Below are 18442 nucleotides of genomic sequence, written 5' to 3'. Positions count from 1 at the left end.
AGGAAAATTATTATACGACAAAGATACTTGCACATGCATGTTGATAGAAGCACAGTTCACAATTGCAAAGACGTGGAACCAACCCAAATGCCCATCAGTCAGTGAGTGGATAAAGAAACTGATATAGATGATGGAATACTACTCAGCAATAAAAAGGAATGAATTAATGTTATTCACAGCAACCTGGATGAGATTGGAGACCATTATTCTAAGTGAAGTAACCCAGGAATAGAAAACCAACCATATGTTCACATTCAAAAGTGGGAGTTAAGCTATGAGGATGCAAAGGTATAAGAATGACATAATGGACTTTAGGAAGTTAGGGGGAAAGGGGAATGGGGTTGAGAGATAAAAGACTACAAATAGGATGCAGAGTATACTACTCAGGTGATGGGTGCACCAAAATCTCACAAATCACCACTAAAGAACTTATGTAACCAGACACCATCTGTTCCCTGGAAACCTATGGATATAAACTATTTTTTAAAAAAACATACCATAGAAGATATGTACAGTGTGATTTCCCTTATATGAAGTTTAAAATGGGCAAAGCTAAATGGTATATTGTTTAGGCATAAACACAAATATGTAGTAAAGCTATAAAAAGCTGCAAAGGAGTGATGAACTCAAAATAGAGGATAGTTATCTCTAGTGGCTGGGAGGGAGATTCATTGGGGAGGGAAATTAAGGAGTTTTGATAATCTAGTTGTATTCATTTTATTTTATATATTCATATATATTAATTTTATATACTCTTTGTATTATAAATTTTACAAGAAAACAATTACAAAAAGAGTAGTCATGTAAGAATGTAGTGAGAAGAGGATGCAGGATCAGCATGGATAAAAGCATTCAGGCAGGGACAGTCTTAGCAAATTTGAGTATGGGTAGGGGAAAGCCTCTTATGCCTGGGACAGCCCAAAGTTTCCTGTATCTATTCTGCCACTTTCTTATCCAGTTTATCCTTACATACTGCCAAAGTGTATTTTCCTGCATAGTGACGTATAATAAAAAAAATGTTACATACTTTATTTTGGGGAGTTACTTTATTTCTTTCTTTTCTGTTGTACAATTTTATTTGTTTTTTCTAGGTCATAACTTTTGTGCAGAAGGACCTAAATGTGGTGAAAACTCAGAGTGCAAAAACTGGAATACAAAAGCTACTTGTGAGTGCAAGAGTGGTTACATCTCTGTCCAGGGAGACTCTGCCTACTGTGAAGGTAAGTACGCTATTTAATGAAGTCACTTGTGAGAGGTTGACTGAGAAGTGTATTCCTGGTAGGTGTGGTTAAAGAGTGAAAACTATCACTTGGCTCTGGTCCTATGCAATCCTACAAGAAATCATATCAATTGCTGAAGGTTCTGTGTTCTCCTGGTTTATCCATACTGTTCAGTAGCATGAGAAAACAAGACCTTTGAAGGCAGTTATGAAATACAGCAAAGAAACAAAGGCAACAGGGACTTATCAAATCCCATGTTCTGCTGCTGTGCACATAACAATCACTAGATCAACCATAGACACATCATATTCTCTTTTCTTATTTGATGAGATTGCCATCTTCATATTTGATTAAAGGTACATGGTGGATTCTGTTTTCAAATGATACTTTGACCTTAACTCATACTAAGCTGCTATCTCCTTGACCTGACAAGATCAGGTTTGTATTCTTTTTAGTGGGTTTCTTAATGACTGATTCATGCATTGCCAATTCCCAATCTCTACTAAAAGTCACAGTGATGGAGGGACTCATAACTTTGGCACATGGGCTGACGCCATTACAGTGGGATGGTGGCCTCAGGCATCAATGACCCACATTTCTGCTCTAGAGGGAACAACTCCTCTGTCTTAAGAGAGCACCATTTTTTTGGGCTCAGTACTGCAACCTGCTAGTGGTGAGCATTGCACATCCCTATTACCTTAACGTGCCAGAGGAGTGGGAGTTAGTTCGACCTGGTCTGTATGTATAGTGCCATAATATCTGAGCCCATCCATTTCCAATGTGCTCATGGCTCCCTTCCATCAGTTTGCAAAAGCTTTAATAAGCAAAGTGATGGCTGGGCTATTTTTCTGTTTGTTCTAGTTCCAATTATTCCTGTTGTCTTCATTAATGATACATTGCACCATGATGATTTGGGTAGTTGTCTTCAATGAATGCTGCAAAATTCTGGTCACTTTCCTCTTAAGTGTTTTAGCTCTCAAGTAGGTCAGGTATTCTAAAGGTAAAGACAGTAATAACTGATGATAGTAATGGTGAATTTCTTACTATTCTGCTGTCTTATAGTTGACCCTTGAACAACACGGGTTTAAACTTTGCATGCCCACTTGTACATGGATTCTTTTCAACCAAACACAAGTCAAAAATACAGAATTCACAGGATGCAAAACCTGCCTATATGGAGGGCCAACTTTTCCTATACAGTGGGTTCTGCAGAGCCTACTTTGGGATTTGAGTATGTGTAGATTTGGGTATACACAGGGGCCTACAACCAATTCCCTGCATATACCCAGGAATGGCTATATCTTGCTAATCCCTGCTTAACATTTTGGCTTTGACTAAAGACCTCTAGTTGTCAAGAGGATGTATCTTATTACTACCAGAGACCAGTACCTTGTAGGAACCCTCTGTTGTTGTTGTTGTTTTTTTTTTCATTTCTTCTGGAAGACTTTGTTACTACCATAATTTTTATTAACAATATATTCTAATAATATATAATAATTTTGTCTTCTTATTTTTCACCCTTTTTTTGGCTTGTTTTATGGATTTGAAGTTTTAAGGAGACATGCCACTTGGGAGAATGAAGCTGCCCCTTCGCTTATGAACCTTTTCATCTTCCCTTTAATACATCTTAGTTATTTGTTAATTTGGGGTGATGGGAGTATCAATTTCAACACTTCATATTAGTATTTATGTTTAGATCTTATGCTATTTTCTATCAGAAAATTTAAGTAATTTTAAAAGTTAAAAATGTGAATATTCCCACTATTTACCATGGAAAAATTCTATAAGCCACATAATAGTCTAAAATATGTACCTTCTTACCTTTTCCTATATGCAGGAATAGACTTTGAACAATTATAAAAACGATAGAAGGAATCTCCAAAACAATGTGAATCCTGATTACACCACTTGCAGACCTTTTAGTTTTTTGTTGAAATCAGCATAGCCAACATTCCTGGCCCCACTTCTCTGTCGAGACCTGGCAGAATATGGGAGAAAACTGCTGGTGCTAATGCTGTTTGGGACTCTTTGATTCATTTCTCATTGATATTGTTTTTTATTACAAAAGATTGGCTCCATGAGGAGCTACCTGCAATATCAATCTGCTCTTTCTCTATGAGGCCTTATTTTATAATGTTGACTGGTTTTTAGGTCTGAATCGCTGTTTTCTTAGATGTGCTCCTGTTTAGCTCAGTGTATGAGCCTGGCCTTAGGCCAGTTTGCATTGTGGTGCTATTGCTGTTGTGTAATGGCAGTGTAACTGGGCTTCAGTCATTTCCCTGTTGTATGGAGACTTTCCATAAGCTCCAGGGAACGTGTTCTTGGAGAGAAGGATAGCACCTAAGGAGAAACGGCTAAACATTGGACCCCTTCTAGCATGCAGGAACAGAACTCATGGGTTAAAGCTGGGGTCGAATACTGGGCATCTGGCTGTGAGGCACGGAGAACCCAGTAGAGTGAATGCCAACATTTAGAGCAGATGCCTTTCTCTCATTCCTTCTGCCATCTTCAGCATTTGAACTTTGATCTTTGGGCTTATTTTTCCGTGATTGCATGATGACTTCCATAGCTCTAAGCATGGTACCCTCACAGCAGCATCCTAAGCAAGGAAGAGAGAAAGGGGCAGGGCTTAAAAACCTTGTCTGTGTGAAGTTCTGTCATTTTATGCTCAAAGAAAGTCCTTCCTAGAAAGCCATTCCCCCACTCTACCCCTATTACCACCATAACCACATTCAGAAGACTTCCCCTGTGTTATTTTTCAGACCCAGGTTACACCACTTCTATCCTCACCACACACACACTTGTAGACCGATGTTTGAGAAAAGAGAATGAGATAGCTGTCACTGGTTTGGGCTAATTGTGTTTATTCCCTGGAGCTGGAGGAGAGGTTTGTCTTCCTGAAACCAAATAAGCTTTGCCCTTTACCTCAAAATAGGGTTTTAGCAACCATTCTTTTATGGTTACCTTTAGATGAATTAAATGAGATAAATGATCATGGAGGCCATTTCCCTAGCTCTCTCTTAAGATTTGCCCTTTGAAATGATCGGATAGACAAGCTTACAGGTGGCCAAGTGCCCTCCTAGGAGCAGAGACTCTCTGAGGCTGCATTCATTGTCTCTCCACAGCCTAGAAAGAAGTAAATACTTATGAGCTGCTTGAAGCAAGTTATTTTTACTCTGAGTAAATGGGATGAAAATGACTCATACGATAAAAGCCACAATGAACAAGAGTGGTTTGCAAATTAAAACAAAATATTACACACATTGTCCAGGCCGTCTTGAAAAGCCTATTCAGGCTCTCAGTGGAAAAGGAAGCACAAAAGGCTTTCAATTTCCTTAACTTCCTAAGTTAGAAGCAGAGAGGTGGCATATTACGGGCTCCTGCTCTGTAGAGATTGTTGTAGAAACTGCCATAGGGAAGATAGCTGAACTCCTGGCCAATCAATAGAAGACAGTAAGACCTTTTGTCGGCTGTGATACAGTTCACAGGAGGCTGTTTCATTTTGCCTCTTCTGACTCCAGTAGGAGCCTTCTCCATTTTGAAAACTGCTCTAGTTGGATTATAATGTTTTAGGAATCTTGTCGGCTGAGGCTTTTTCCCTTCGTAATGACGTTTTCAACAGGTTGGTCTTAAGTAGTTTCTGATGCATTAGAAATAGTGTCTGAGGAAAGTATAGCAACAGGGGTCCTACTCATGATCTTAATTCTTGAATTTGGAGTCTACCTAGATAGAGTCTCCTAAACTTTTTCTTCCTGTAGTAAAAAGTTACTTAGGAGCATAAAGAACAATGTAATATACACATCATGCCATCTGTCAGGCATGGAAAGCACTACAATTAACATTAAATGGTAATACCTTTTACTTGTGAGTGTTTTGAATTTGTCAGACTCCTTTTATATATGTTACACTTTTTGAACCTTACAGTAAATCTGTGAGAAAGTTGCGGCACTGGCCAAATTAACTCCTTTTTATGAGTACGGACACGAGGGCTCAGAGAAATGAAGTAAAAAGATCATCCTCAACTCATTTCTACTCCAGAGCTTTCTGCCTGACTTACGCTGCTTCCTCTCCTTCCACTACCCACACTGTTCCAATGCTGTGTTAGCGTTCAAAATGTTGGTTGCCCTCCCAACTTTGCCGACATCAGTTTTGGCTAATGAAATGTGAGTAGACATGATATGTAGTTTCAGAGTAGAACCTCAAGGAGCTTTTGCAGAATTCCACATCATTCTCTTTTCTCGCTGAAACAGAAACTGGCAATGTTCCAGGTCAGGGCTTCTCCTTTAGCTGACGTCCCAGAATGAAGATGACATGGAACCATATGACAACTGACAGCTGACGGATATGTGGCATGAGTGACAAATAATCTTCTATGCCACTGACATTTGTAGGATTTGGGGGTGGGGAGTTATATTACCTTGTGCATAATAGCATAAGCCTACTGATATGTCTTCCTGAATTAGTGGATCCAACTTTTGTGGGTTCAGAAGGATACCAAAATTGAGAGCTCACAACTGAAAGCAGTTTTTAATAGAGCAAGCATTGAGAGTTACCAAAGTACAAATTGTTGAGTCATCAGCAGTTTGCTCTGGCACTGCTGCCAAGCAACAGACTTTTTACAGACCAGAAGTTATAAATTAGCGTTCTGTTATGCCAAATTCAACATGGTAAATGGTTTTCCCAATTAAGATGATAATGAAACAATGCATGTCAGAAATTTAGCAAATTGTCTGGTATTCCCTAAATATTGAATAGATCACAGTTATTATTTTTATCATTATTATTTACTTAAATCATTTATGTTTATGAAGATCTTTCTTGGAATTGCAGGATTGTGTGCTCACTGAGACTGGTAGTTTGAGAAGAAGATCAAATTGGCAGGTAGCAGGGGAGAATACATTCAGATGGAAGGACTAGGTTTCATCAATTCTTCCAGGTGCATATTGTTAGCAGTGGGGCACCAAGCATAATAATGTACAGGTGAACTCATTCCTTCCTTGGAAAAACACAAGTGGAATTGTATTCAAGGATATATTTTGGAAAAGAATGACCTGAATTGGTATGAATTTAATAATTTCATGTAATAAAACTGGCATGTCTGAAACAGAGCAGCTGATCAGCAAGGTGATTTACAACTTCTTTCATATGACTAGAGGTGGTGGCGAAGGGTCTGACCTTTAGAATGATAAGAGGCTGGGAAAGTGATAGAGAGATCAGAGTTCAAACAGAACGCAGCCCACAGAATAGCTAAGTGGGTAGATATTTACCAGACACAGACTACTGTGAATGCACTTCTATAGATACAAGATCCTGCAAATTCTTAATTAAGAGATTGTGTAGGGGAAATGGGTTAGTTTACTTAATTACACTTCTAATTATCCAGTATTTAGGTAACATTTTTTAGATTTAAATATTTTGCATTTTATAAAATGTGTGAACATCATGATCTACATAGTCCAGTTTCTTCTCAAGTATGGACTTCAGTCTCCTAAAGCTCTACTTTGGACAGCAAAGCATCACTTTAGTTCATTCGTGCCTCTGTAACAGAACACCTGAGGCTGGGTAATTTACAAAGAATGGAAATTTATTTTCTGATGGTGCTGGAGGCTAAGAAGTCCAAAATCAAGGTGCCAGCATCTGATGAAGGCCCTTTTGATTCATCATCACAGGTGGAAGGCAGAAGAGCAAGAAGTGGGCAAGAGGGGGCCAGAAGTGGCCTTTTTATATGAGGGCAGAGCCATCATGGCCTAATCACCTCTTAAAAGTTCCACTTCTTGATATCGTTACAATGGTGATGAAATTTCAACGTGAATTTTGGAGGGAACAAACATTCAAACCACAGTAGGGATCAAAGGCCTCTTCTGATTAGGCATCGTCAGCAAAACCTTAATTCTTAGCTCCTGCTCCCATTTATTTCCAGGGATTCAGAATGCTTGAGATAAGAATACCTTGGGGCATCTTTTTTTTTTTTTTTTCTGTTTTCTCATTAGCCTGCCTTACTAATGGAGAGATCGTCCAGTACCCAGCTATCTGTCAATCCCCACCTCCCGTTTCCAAGGCACAGAGATTCCTAGCCTTTGCTTTGTTCAGGATAACTCACATGTCACCTTCCTCCCAGCAGCAGATGCAGCTGAGCCTTGTTCCCAGGCCTGGATTTTCTCTGCCTCTGCTTCATTATTTCCTAGGCTACTTAGCCAAAGTGCATCTATTTCTGCTCTCCCACCCACTTGTAATCTTCTTAACCACCATCTCCCCACCCCCTGCTGCCTGCCCCGCCCCCGACACCCGCACACACAAGATTTTCTTCTTGAAAGTATAACACAAAGAAAAATAAAGTTCAACTTCAAATCCTGGTTATTCCACCTAGTTGTTAAAAGAAGGGGTAAATTCCTAAGCTCTGTCCTTAGGAATGAACCCCAGTCAAATCAGCTGGGGCAATGGTCAGGATGGAAGTTCAAATAGCATTGTTTTGTTTTATTATTATTATTTTTTTGCCATGCTTCATGCTTCAAACATTTATTTGCAAGATATGTGCAGAATTTTTAGTTATTTCTTTGTGACAGAAGTGGCGTACGCATTGATTAGGTTTTCAGGCCGGTTCATAGAAGCCCAGGGGATAGATATTTACTAGGCGCAGAGACTCATGTGAATGAACTTCTATAGAAACAAGACCCTGCAAATGCTTATGAGATTGTGTAGGGAATGGGCTAGTTTGTTTAATTATGCATCTAGTTATCCAATACTTACATAACTTTTTTTTTTTTTTACATTTTTTGCATTTAAATATTTTACATTTTATAAAATGTGTGAGCATCATGATGTATGTAGCATCATGATCTTCATGTAGCTGAAGTATTTTACTACAAAGATACCCTGAGTTCCAGGGTCTTGAAAACAGAACCAGGTGCTTTTCTCCCAATTTCGGGTAAGGGTGCATCCATCTAGTTGCTCAGGTCATAAGACGTAGATATCATCCTTGATTCCACTCTTTTCTTTATTCCCAACAGCTGCCAAATCAGGAAGTCTTGTTAGCTTTCCCTCCAAAATGAATCACAAATTCACTCATGTCTTGCTATCTTCACCACTACCACCCTGGACCAAGCTTCGTTTATCTTTTGGCTAGTGATCCCGATAGCATCCACTCTTGCCCACCATAGTTCATCTTCAAACATCTTTAAATTGAACTTTTAAGGTGGAAGTAGATTATGCTACTCTCCTGTTGAGATTTGTCTTATAGCTCCCTGCCTCAGAATAATACGCAAACTTGGTCCTGTGTCAGGCCCTATGTGAACTGGAACCTGTCTACTTCTCCAAATTCATCTTGTTTCACTCCAGTGTTCACTCTTTTCCCATCACACTGGAATTCTTTGTGTCCCTCCAATAGGCCTGTGCAGTAGTTCTCTTCTCAACCTGGGAGGCCCTTCGGTCAGACCTTTCCAAATCTGCTTTCTAGGCCTTGTTCAATATGTAATTTAAATGTCACTTCTTTAGAAAGATCGCTCCTAACCACGCTGGCTAAATTAGCTCTGCTGCTATCATCAGTTACTCCCTATACCATTTGAATTTGATTTATTTTCTTTGTAGCACTTATTCTCTAAAATTGTGTTGTTTTCTTATTTGTGTTTTTCTGTTTAAAGGTTTATTATCTGACTTAACCCCTTTGGAATATAAACTTCATGAGGGCGGCAATTTTACTTCGTTCACTATCTCTAGTACCTAAAATAGTGCATGGTACATTATAGACACGCAAACATATTTGCATAAGGAGAGAAAGGAAGGAAGAAAGAAAGTGCTTTTCTGTATCTGACACTGTTTTCTTATGTCAAGTTCATCTTACTAGCATTGCTCAAGGGCTGCTTTTTAAAGCGCAGAGTCTGCAGGTCAGGGGCTGCTTCTGCTCACTTTTGCTAATACTCAGTTCATGTATGAATGCTCGTGTATTGAAACGCTGCCTGTTAACTTTATTCCATATAAACGTCACTGCCTTTCTTTGCTACGGAATGCCTTTCCTTCACTACATGACAAGAAGGTAGCTGTCCCTTCATTTTGATAAAAAGATAATGGTTTTTCAAAAACTCGTTTTTATCAGCTGCTTATAGAAAATAGATTTTCTACAGATTTTCAAATGGATGTTCCTGGTTAACACGTGGCTCCTCTGTAAACCATGATTCAGGGACCCTGGCTCCTTTCCTCCTGTGGCTCTAGCATGTGAAGTATGTGCCTCCCAAGGTCACCAGGGAAGGGGAGAAGAATGGAAGGTTACCAGTGAGAGGTTTTTATGGTCCAGGGCTGATCACATTTCACTGGCCAGAACTCAGATGGTGGCTGTATCTAACAGCAAGAGAGGTTGGTAAATGTCATCTAGCTGTGTGCCCAGGAGGAAAAAAAAAAATCTGTTTTGGTGAGTGGCTTTTTGATCTTGCCAGCTTTTCCAGTTATTAAATGAAAAAAAAATCTCATTAATTATAAGCTTTTTGCTTTTTATTTATTTCTTTTTTCCCATAAATGAGTTTTGGCTTCAACTGATTATGTTGAAGCTTGCTCACTTGGAGAGCAAATAAGATTTAACTACTTAACCATCCCCCTTTCACTTTCCTGTTGCATTATCTCCAGCCTTCCCTGTGGCCCCCACTGTGTCACCTCATTTGGATTTGTTCTATCCTCAATATTCCTCATGTCTCAAGGTGACCCATCTCCTTTCTTTCCAAGCAAAATTCAGTTTCCCATGTGCTACGGTTCTGAGTTTTATGCTAGAAAGAAAGCAATTCATGGAACAAGCTTACACACATTTGTAAATGATTGATATCCAGCTAACGTTACCAGAGGTAAATGTATTCTTTAAAGAAGATGTTTGTTAATTAAGAAAGTCTCCAAACCGTTAAATTCCAAGCAGCATAGCAAAAGAAAGGAAAAATTAAAGTAATGTGAACATGGAAGAGAGAACTGCTTAGAGGACTGAGCAGGTTTTCTCTGCTTGGGAGTTTGTCTTGGTGGTCAGCTATCCTCAAATATTTTTGCTTTCTAACATTTTTCTTCCCTCCGTTTTTTCCCCTGACAACTCCCAGGGGAGTGATGTAGTAAAAAACAAAACAAAACAAAAAACATTGAAATAGGGACAAGAAGACCTTGATGGATCCTGACTCTATCATTTAGCGGCCGGGTAGTATTGGAGAGTCACCCAATTCTTCTGTGTTTTGGTTTCTTTCATGATCTAAACAGGTCTTTTCAACAAGGCCAAAATAAAGGCCTTACTTTGCCAGTTGGTTGTGGAAATTAAATAAGATATTGAATGTGAAAGCATTTTGCAAAGGCTAAAGCAGCATAGCTATGTACTGTAACATTATAATTATCGTGCATTATTATACCAACAATAAATGTTATTTAAATCATTGGCAGTATTTGTTCTAGAACACTAGAACACAGGTCTTTAGATCTTCATGGCATATATAAATATCTTCTCTCTCTCTCTCTCTCTCTCTCTCTCTCTCTCTATCTCTCTATCTCTCTATCTCTCTCCATCCATCCATCCATACTCTGAACATAGAGATATACCTACCAACATGTATATTGAGCCACAGTTTGTGTGGAGCCATTGTGGGCTTTATAAAAGTGGGGCTTCTGTGTTGTACAACTCCATGGGGCATCATTTATGTAGTAGTCTAGGTGAGTGGCAGCTGGTAGAATTATGCAGTATAAAGTCTGCAAGGTTGTACACTGCAGCCCTACCAAAGGCATAAAGGAAAGGGTCAGGCCCAGAGTCTTGTCTCATTCTTTAAGTGAAAATTAATTGACCATCTACTGTGGCTGGCTCTTGTGCTGGCTTCCAGGAATCCAAAGATGATTAAGCCATAGATTGTGTCCTCAAGGAGCTTAACAGTTTAAAAAGGGGAAAAGAGCCTTGTATCAGATAAGAAAATTACAATAGGATTTGTTCCATCCTAGGATTTAAATAGTGTTGTAGGAATACAGTGGTGAGAGCAATACATTCTGCCAATGGGAATCTGCACAGGCTGCCCAGAGGAAGTGACATTTGAATTGAGTCCTTGAGAAAGAGATGTTCTGCAAGAAGGGGTATGCAAGAAGGCTGTTCTCAGTAGCGGGATCAGCAGATACAAAAGCTCAAAGTGAGAAGTTTGACATGGCTGGACCAAAGGATTTTGGTAGGAGATGAGAGTAAAGATATGGTTGATAGTTGGATGGCGAAAGCATTGTGAATGTGCTAAGAAGTTTCAATTTTTTTTGTAGGCCAGTATATACACATATAGGATGCTGGTATCACAGTGGGTGCAAAACTGGATCCATTGGGTTATGGAAAAAAATTAGGATTTTTATTTATGCGTATTTTCATCTCATTCTCTTAATGAAATAGTTGTTGTCTTGATGAGTTTTCAAACATGGCTGTGATGGGTAAGAAGGAGATAAAGCATCGTTGAGGTCATAAGGATGAACTTGCATAGCCTTGCTTGGTGTCTGTCCCCAAACTCTCGCAGTCATGCTGCATCTGATTCTCGATCATGACTTCCCTCTCCTAACTCAGATACCTGGCATTTTTCCAGGTGAATCTATCTTGCTCTGCGTGGGGCTGGATGGTGCCCAGAAGCCAAGCCTATGTGTGTGGCCTTACATGATTTTTTAGTGATGTACCTTCACCTTAAGAAATCACGCTGAGACATTTCTGGGCTCGCTTAATAATATTTTAGGACTTCAGCATATCTCCTTGAAAGACATTATGCATAAATTATGTTATTTATAGTACTTAACATTTCTATGTAGCAAAAAGAAGGAAGAGAAGAAGAAAAAAACAGAAGGGAAAACCGTCCCTGCTTTTCAGGGACAAGTCCAAGTTTTAGAGCTTTAAATGGAAATAGAAATGTAGTCGCTTTAAACTTTTTTGGTTATTTAAAAATAATACCTTTCAACTATCTCCAAGAAATCTAATATTCAGACAGAAATGAGAAGAATTGAAATCACTCAGTTTTTATTGTACTCTTGTTATTGCAGCTGGTATGTTAGTGCCTGCTGTGACTCAGCTTCCTGGCGAAGCTTACCTGGGTAAACAATTACAGAAGAATAACACAGGTCTAGTGGGAAGTTTGGATTTAGATTTGGGGTACCTGGTTTAGAAATCCTGGCTTTATCATTGTTTTGTGAACTTAAGCAGGGAACTTCATCTCTCATCATTTTCCCTTTGTATAATTAGTGTGCTAATACTTATATCAGTTGTCTTTTTAAATAATTCCTATAAAGAAAATGTAGCACATATACACCATGGAATACTATGGAGCCATATAAAAGAATGAGATCATGTCCTTTGCAGGGACATGAATGGAACTGGAAGCCATTATCCTCAACAAACTAACACAGGAACAGAAAACCAAACACCACATGTTCTTACTCGTAAGTGGGAGTTGAACAATGAGAACACATGGACACAGGAAGGGGAACAACACACACTGGGGCCTGTTGGGAGGTGGGGAGGCAAGGGGAGGGAGAGCATTAAGATAAATATCTAATGCATGCAGGGCTTAAAACCTAGATGATGGGTTGATAGGTTGATAGCAAACCACCATGGCATATGTATACCTGTGTAACAAACCTGCATGTCCTGTACATATATCCCAGAACTTAACGTAAAATAAAAAAATAAAAATAAATTGCTATAAGAACTAAAGGGAATGAGAAGATCTAAGGCAGAATCCAGCACAGAATGGGTGTTAGTTAAATCTGAATATAATAAAGTTCAATAAGATATAAGTAAGTCCTAAAATATATGGTTCAGGGTGTGTGTCAGTGAGTAGTGAGGAAGGGGAAGGCTAATTCTTGGAGTTAGCAGGAAAGACACCAGTCAAGAGGGGGGTAGGTTGAAACATCAGGACTACACTGACTATGATGAATGCTGAATGTCTGATGGGGAAGTGTGGGGTGGTATAGGAAATTCACACTGAGACTGTAGGATAAGAAGGAATTAGAAACTAGAGGGAGGGTGAGAAGAGAGGAGGTTGATGTAAGAGTTGGGAGCAGTGTGACTGAAAACCTGGAAATACCAAAAAGTAAAAGAGCATTTAGTGTGTTTGGAACTCAGTGTGGGAGATTGAGAGTATTGAGCACAGAGAGAAAAAGAATTGGGAGGCATTTTAGGCCTTGTGAAATTTGGATTCATTAGGAAATGAAATGTTATTGATGAGATTTTAAAAGAGGTGATAAGATCCAGTTTGTATTTCTGAAAAGTCATCTGGCTTCAGTGGAGGACAGAAGGTAGCAGCAAATCAGGGACACCAGTGGTTAGTCTGCTGCTGCAGTCCAGACAAGATGTAATGGTGGACATGGAAAATGTGGGCAGGAGGTGAAACCCACAGGATCCATTGATTGAGTGTGAGGAGTATATTGGATATTGTATGAAAAGTGAATTTATAATCAATTCTCTATTTTATCTTTATCAAATCAAACTCTAACAGCTGACTTTGAGGCTCCCTCTGGTTTCTAGTACCACTAGTACCACTTTATCAAACCTTATTAGAGTGCCTATCAAACAGGATCTTCATTACTTTTTTTATTTTTTTGAGATGGAGTTTTGCTCTTGTTGCCCAGGCTGGAGTGCAGTGGCACGATTTTGGCTCACTGCAACGTCCGCCTCCGGGGTTCAAATAATTGTGCTGCCTCAGCCTCCCGAGTAACTGGGATTACAGGCATGCACCACCACCCCTGGCTAATTTTGTATTTTTAGGAGAGATGGGGTTTCTCCTTGTTGGCCAGGCTGGTCTCAAACTCCCGACCTCAGGTGATCCACCTGCCTCGGCCTCCCAAAGTGCTGGGATTACAGGCATGTGCCACCGCGCCCAGCCTCTTCATTACTTTTTCTTAACATATATTTTAGGTTAAGAGCTATTCAAAAGCCAGAGCTGTTTCTAATTCATCTTTATATCCCCAGCCCAGCACCTGGAATATACTAGTTACTTTCTGAATGAACTGATGAATAAATGAAGGTAGAAGAGTGTGATTCCATGGATAAACTTTACTGCTCTGTGGATTCTTTCCACTAAGACGTTTGGCATCTCAAAGATAGATCTTGTTAATTTCTTTCCAATTTTAAGGTGGATAAAGCCACCTTGAAATATGTTCCAGTTACAGGTTGCACGTCTTTATAAGAAACCTCCCCTCCTCCTTTTAGGATTGAAAGGATTTACAGAAAGCCCAGTATGAGCTAACAGTTTCTAAGGAGTTGCTATAGAGATTCAGGGACTTTTTCCCATTCATTTCTGGATCTTTATCACTTTTCCTGCTGCTACTGAATGCTGAAATTTGTCTTTTGATGCTGACACCTGGCTCCTCAAAACTCTAATGGGAACTTTCTGAGCCCAGCTAAAGAAACTTGGTTTGTCAGATAGATTATAGTTCACATGTTGATGCTTCCAGCATTGTGTGAAGTCATGTGTTGCATTTGACTGAAAAAGGAATAAGTTTACGTGTTTAGGCTTGGGAGGAAGGAATGGAAATGAGCATTCTCTTTACAAGTGCCAGAAAGTAAGCCTTGTGAAGACTGGGATTGTTGCCTGTTTTGTGGATTGTTTTTTCCCTAGCACCTTGGACAGTTCCTGGAACAGCGTGGGTGCTCAGTAAATATTCGTCGAATAAACGAACAGCTGGTGGTATGATGTGGGACACTCCCAGATATTTGATAAGTTTTTCTGGGTAAAAAAGGAAAACTAACATTTGTGTCAGGCGTTGTGCTAATCAGGTCTTAATACCTGTCATCTTGCTCAGTCCTGTCTGTAGTTGATCAATAAGTAAACCAAGGCTCATCACACAGTATATGACAGAATCAGGATTTAATCTCAGACCCATCTGGCATCAGAAATAATTCATGGCCCTATAGAATGATCCAGAAGAAAAATAACTCCAATGGATTCCTGTTATCCTTTTTTTTTTTCCCCCAAGGGTACATTTGGTTAGTTGTCCATTTTCTGCAGTCCTAGACTGCTTCACATTTCTTTCACAGAAGTAATATTTTCTCTGAATTTGTCTTTCTCATACACCAACTCAGCATTTTTTGGTGGGGAGGGTAAACAGAGCATCCTTTCACAATTTCTGACAAGCTATGATGAATAGCAATTCTCAGGATTGTCAAAAATCTTTAGTTAGTTCTCCCTTCTGGGCTGCTCTTCTGGGAATCCATAGCTGGGTGATTTCTCTTACAGTGAAGAGATTTCTCTTCAGTTATCTCTTAGGGTCTGGGGTTTAGGCAGTCAGAGGGAATCTGCTTAATGTAAAGTTTGAAATGCTTAAGTTTTAAAAAGATAAATGGTTTTAATACTTTCTACTACCTGATGTGTCAATCTACTTCGAGAAAGTGGATTTTTTCCCTAAATCAACTTTGACAAATTACAACTCATTTTTAGTGAATGATTATTCACTTTTATTCATTAACATTATTTCCATAGATGATAAAAATCAGGGCCCTTTTTTTTTTTTCTTTTCAGACAGAGTCTTGCTCTGTCACCCATGATGGTGTGTAGTGGCATGCCCTCAGCTCACTGCAAACTCTACCTCCCAGGTTCAAGCGATTTTCCTGCCTCGGCTTCCCAAGTAGCTGGGACTACAGGTGCCCACCACCATGCCTGGCTAATTTTTGTGTGTGTGTGTGTGTGTTTTAGTAGAGATGGCATTTCACCATGTTGGCCAGGCTGGTCTCGAACTCCTGACCTCAAGTGATCCACCCTCCTCGGCCTCCCAAAGTGCTGGGATTACAGACATGAATCACTGCACCCGACTGGGGCTTCCTTTTTGTGTTCTTGAACATATCGAAATGTATATCATCCATTCTTCCCCAGTCCAGTAGTAACAGCTTGCCCCTCACTGAGAATGCCATTGAAATCCATTGTTTATTGTATGATTAGTTCTGGTATAGCTTCAAAATAGATACTTCTTATTCTTCATGGATATAGCTATATATTCAATATACTATTTATTATGTATTATATATACATATATATGTATATAGGTACATATATTATGTATATAACATGTAATGTTCAGATTTATTTTTTATTTTGACTTTTGAACATAATTCATAATAAATTTTAGTATAGACAATGAATGCCCATGACATGTAGTAATTGGCCAAAACACAATCAGAATTTAACCGGCTACTGAGTGACAAGCAGACCATTTGATATCTAGATTCCAACCCAACTTTGGGCTTTGTGGTTCTCCACTGTCACTGAGTATTGAATGCCTCTTGTTGAAAATTCAAAGGGATAACTTAAATGTTTCAGTTGTATTTACTTAAATTTCTTAAACTTTATTCCATTTTTCCCAAGAAGAGAGGGAAAATGTTTCCTTGTTCAAATATATTTAGAACATTTTACATACCAGATATCAAACTTGCATATAATGGTTTTGAGAAGCTCACTGCCAACTGTGTTTAACATAGCATCTATTTAACTTACTTGTACATGGAATTATCATAATTCACACATGAAACATATTATCATTCCATAGAACCAGAATTCTGTGGATCATATTTTCAAAAATGCTCCTTAATGGGGTTTACTACATAATTATAAGCTTTAGTAATATTTACAAATCTGGGAATTCCTAAAATTTTTGTATAGTTGTAATAAGTGGCAGAATTTTTGTATGGTAACTACAGTGAGTTATAAAGTTTGTTTTATTTAACACAAACTCCTACAAAACCTGTTTGTTGTTTCTCTTCCATAATTTAGTGAACGTATGCCCAAATTTATTTTTTTGAATAATTAAGAAGAGAATGTTTCGTCATTTTGCTTTCCCCTTTGGGTAAAGTGTGGGTATGATGTTCCTGAATATGCGGCCATTGAGCATGTGTATAGCTAGAATAAATATGACAATAACAAATATTTGTATAAGACATTTTAATTTATAAAGTGCTTTAATATATATTGTTTCCTTAGTATCCTATCAACTCTCATTTAGGGATTTTTTTTTCCTTAGGGTATTTTGTAGTTGAGGAAACTGAGGCCCAGAGAGGTAAAGTGACATGCCCAAGATTCAGGCAAATTAAATCTCTTTTTTTTTTTTTTTTTTTTTTTTTGGAGATGGAGTCTCACTGTGTTGCCCAGGAGTGCAGTGGTGCCATCTCAGCTCACTGCAAGCTGCGCCTCCTGGGTTCACGCCATTCTGCCTCAGCCTTCTGAGTAGCTGGGATTACAGGCAGCTGCCACCATGCCCGGCTAATTTTTTTGTATTTTGAGTAGAGACGGGGTTTCACCGTGTTAGTCAGGATGGTCTTGATCTCCTGACCTCGTGATCCGCCCACTTCAGCCTCCCAAAGTGCTGGGATTACAGATGTGAGCCACGTGCCCAGCCGGCAAATTAAATCTTAATTCAGGTTTAGGACTTTTTTCATGCTGTCCTCTCTTAAAACATACTCAAATTATTAAATAAATACTTAAGTTCACAAGACACTCTTACTAGCATGGAGGGCAGGCTACAAGATGTCAGAGATTTTTGTCTGCTTCATTCACTGTTGACTCTCTAATAACCAGTCTTGCCTGGCATGTAGCAGCTGCTTGGTAAATAATTGTTGAGTGCATAAATGAATAAATAAATCCTAGTTGTTGTTGCTGCTAATATTTATTAGTACATTTTCTATATTTATATTCTAAGTACCTTACATAGTTTTTCCTATTATACTCCAGTAAAATATTGTTATTCTCGTTCTACATGTGAGGAAACTGAGATTAAGGAAAGTTGAGAGACTTGCCTGAGGTCATCTAGCTAGTTAAGTAGTGGAGTTAGAGCTCTGATTCTGCAATCCTATTTCTCATCTTTGTAAGAGGTAATTGAGACTCACCCTGAGGTTACCTAGCAAGTTGAGTAGTGGGGTTAGAACTTTGATTCTACAATCCTAGCTCTCATCTTTGTAAGAAGGAATTGAGGCTCACAGTACTTAAACTTGTATCTTTTTATACTGAATCCAGCTGTTTCTGTACCAAACCATCTCCTTTCTCTTGTTCTAATTTAGTCGTGGTCGACAAAAGATGACAATGTTGCTGCTGTTGTTGACAGTGAATATTTCCTCAGCATGTACTCTATGATGGTCACTGTGAACTTAGGTATTACTATGATTCCTATAAAACCAAAGATCCAAGAGAATTAATGATTTACCCAAGTTTATGCTGTTAATAAATAAATGGCATGCCTTCAATCCTAATCCAAGATACTTGTCTTCGTTAAAAACAAAA

General features: G+C 38.8%; 1 protein-coding gene across 2 annotated transcripts in view; it reads left to right on the top strand.

Annotated features, from left to right (window-relative positions):
* NELL1 (neural EGFL like 1) overlaps window positions 1-18442 on the top strand; it is a 936950-nt gene that overhangs the window by 312313 nt on the left and 606195 nt on the right. For both annotated transcript variants that reach the window (XM_008004248.3, XM_008004241.3), the window contains exon 12: window positions 1092-1220. In XM_008004248.3, the coding sequence (XP_008002439.3) occupies window positions 1092-1220 (129 nt within the window). The remainder of the gene's footprint in view (window positions 1-1091; window positions 1221-18442) is intronic.

The sequence above is a fragment of the Chlorocebus sabaeus genome, chromosome 1 (assembly GCF_047675955.1).
Source record: "Chlorocebus sabaeus isolate Y175 chromosome 1, mChlSab1.0.hap1, whole genome shotgun sequence".
Taxonomy (NCBI): Eukaryota; Metazoa; Chordata; class Mammalia; order Primates; family Cercopithecidae; genus Chlorocebus; species Chlorocebus sabaeus.
Note: the sequence above shows the minus strand (reverse complement) of the source record. Positions and strands in the feature narration are given on the sequence as shown.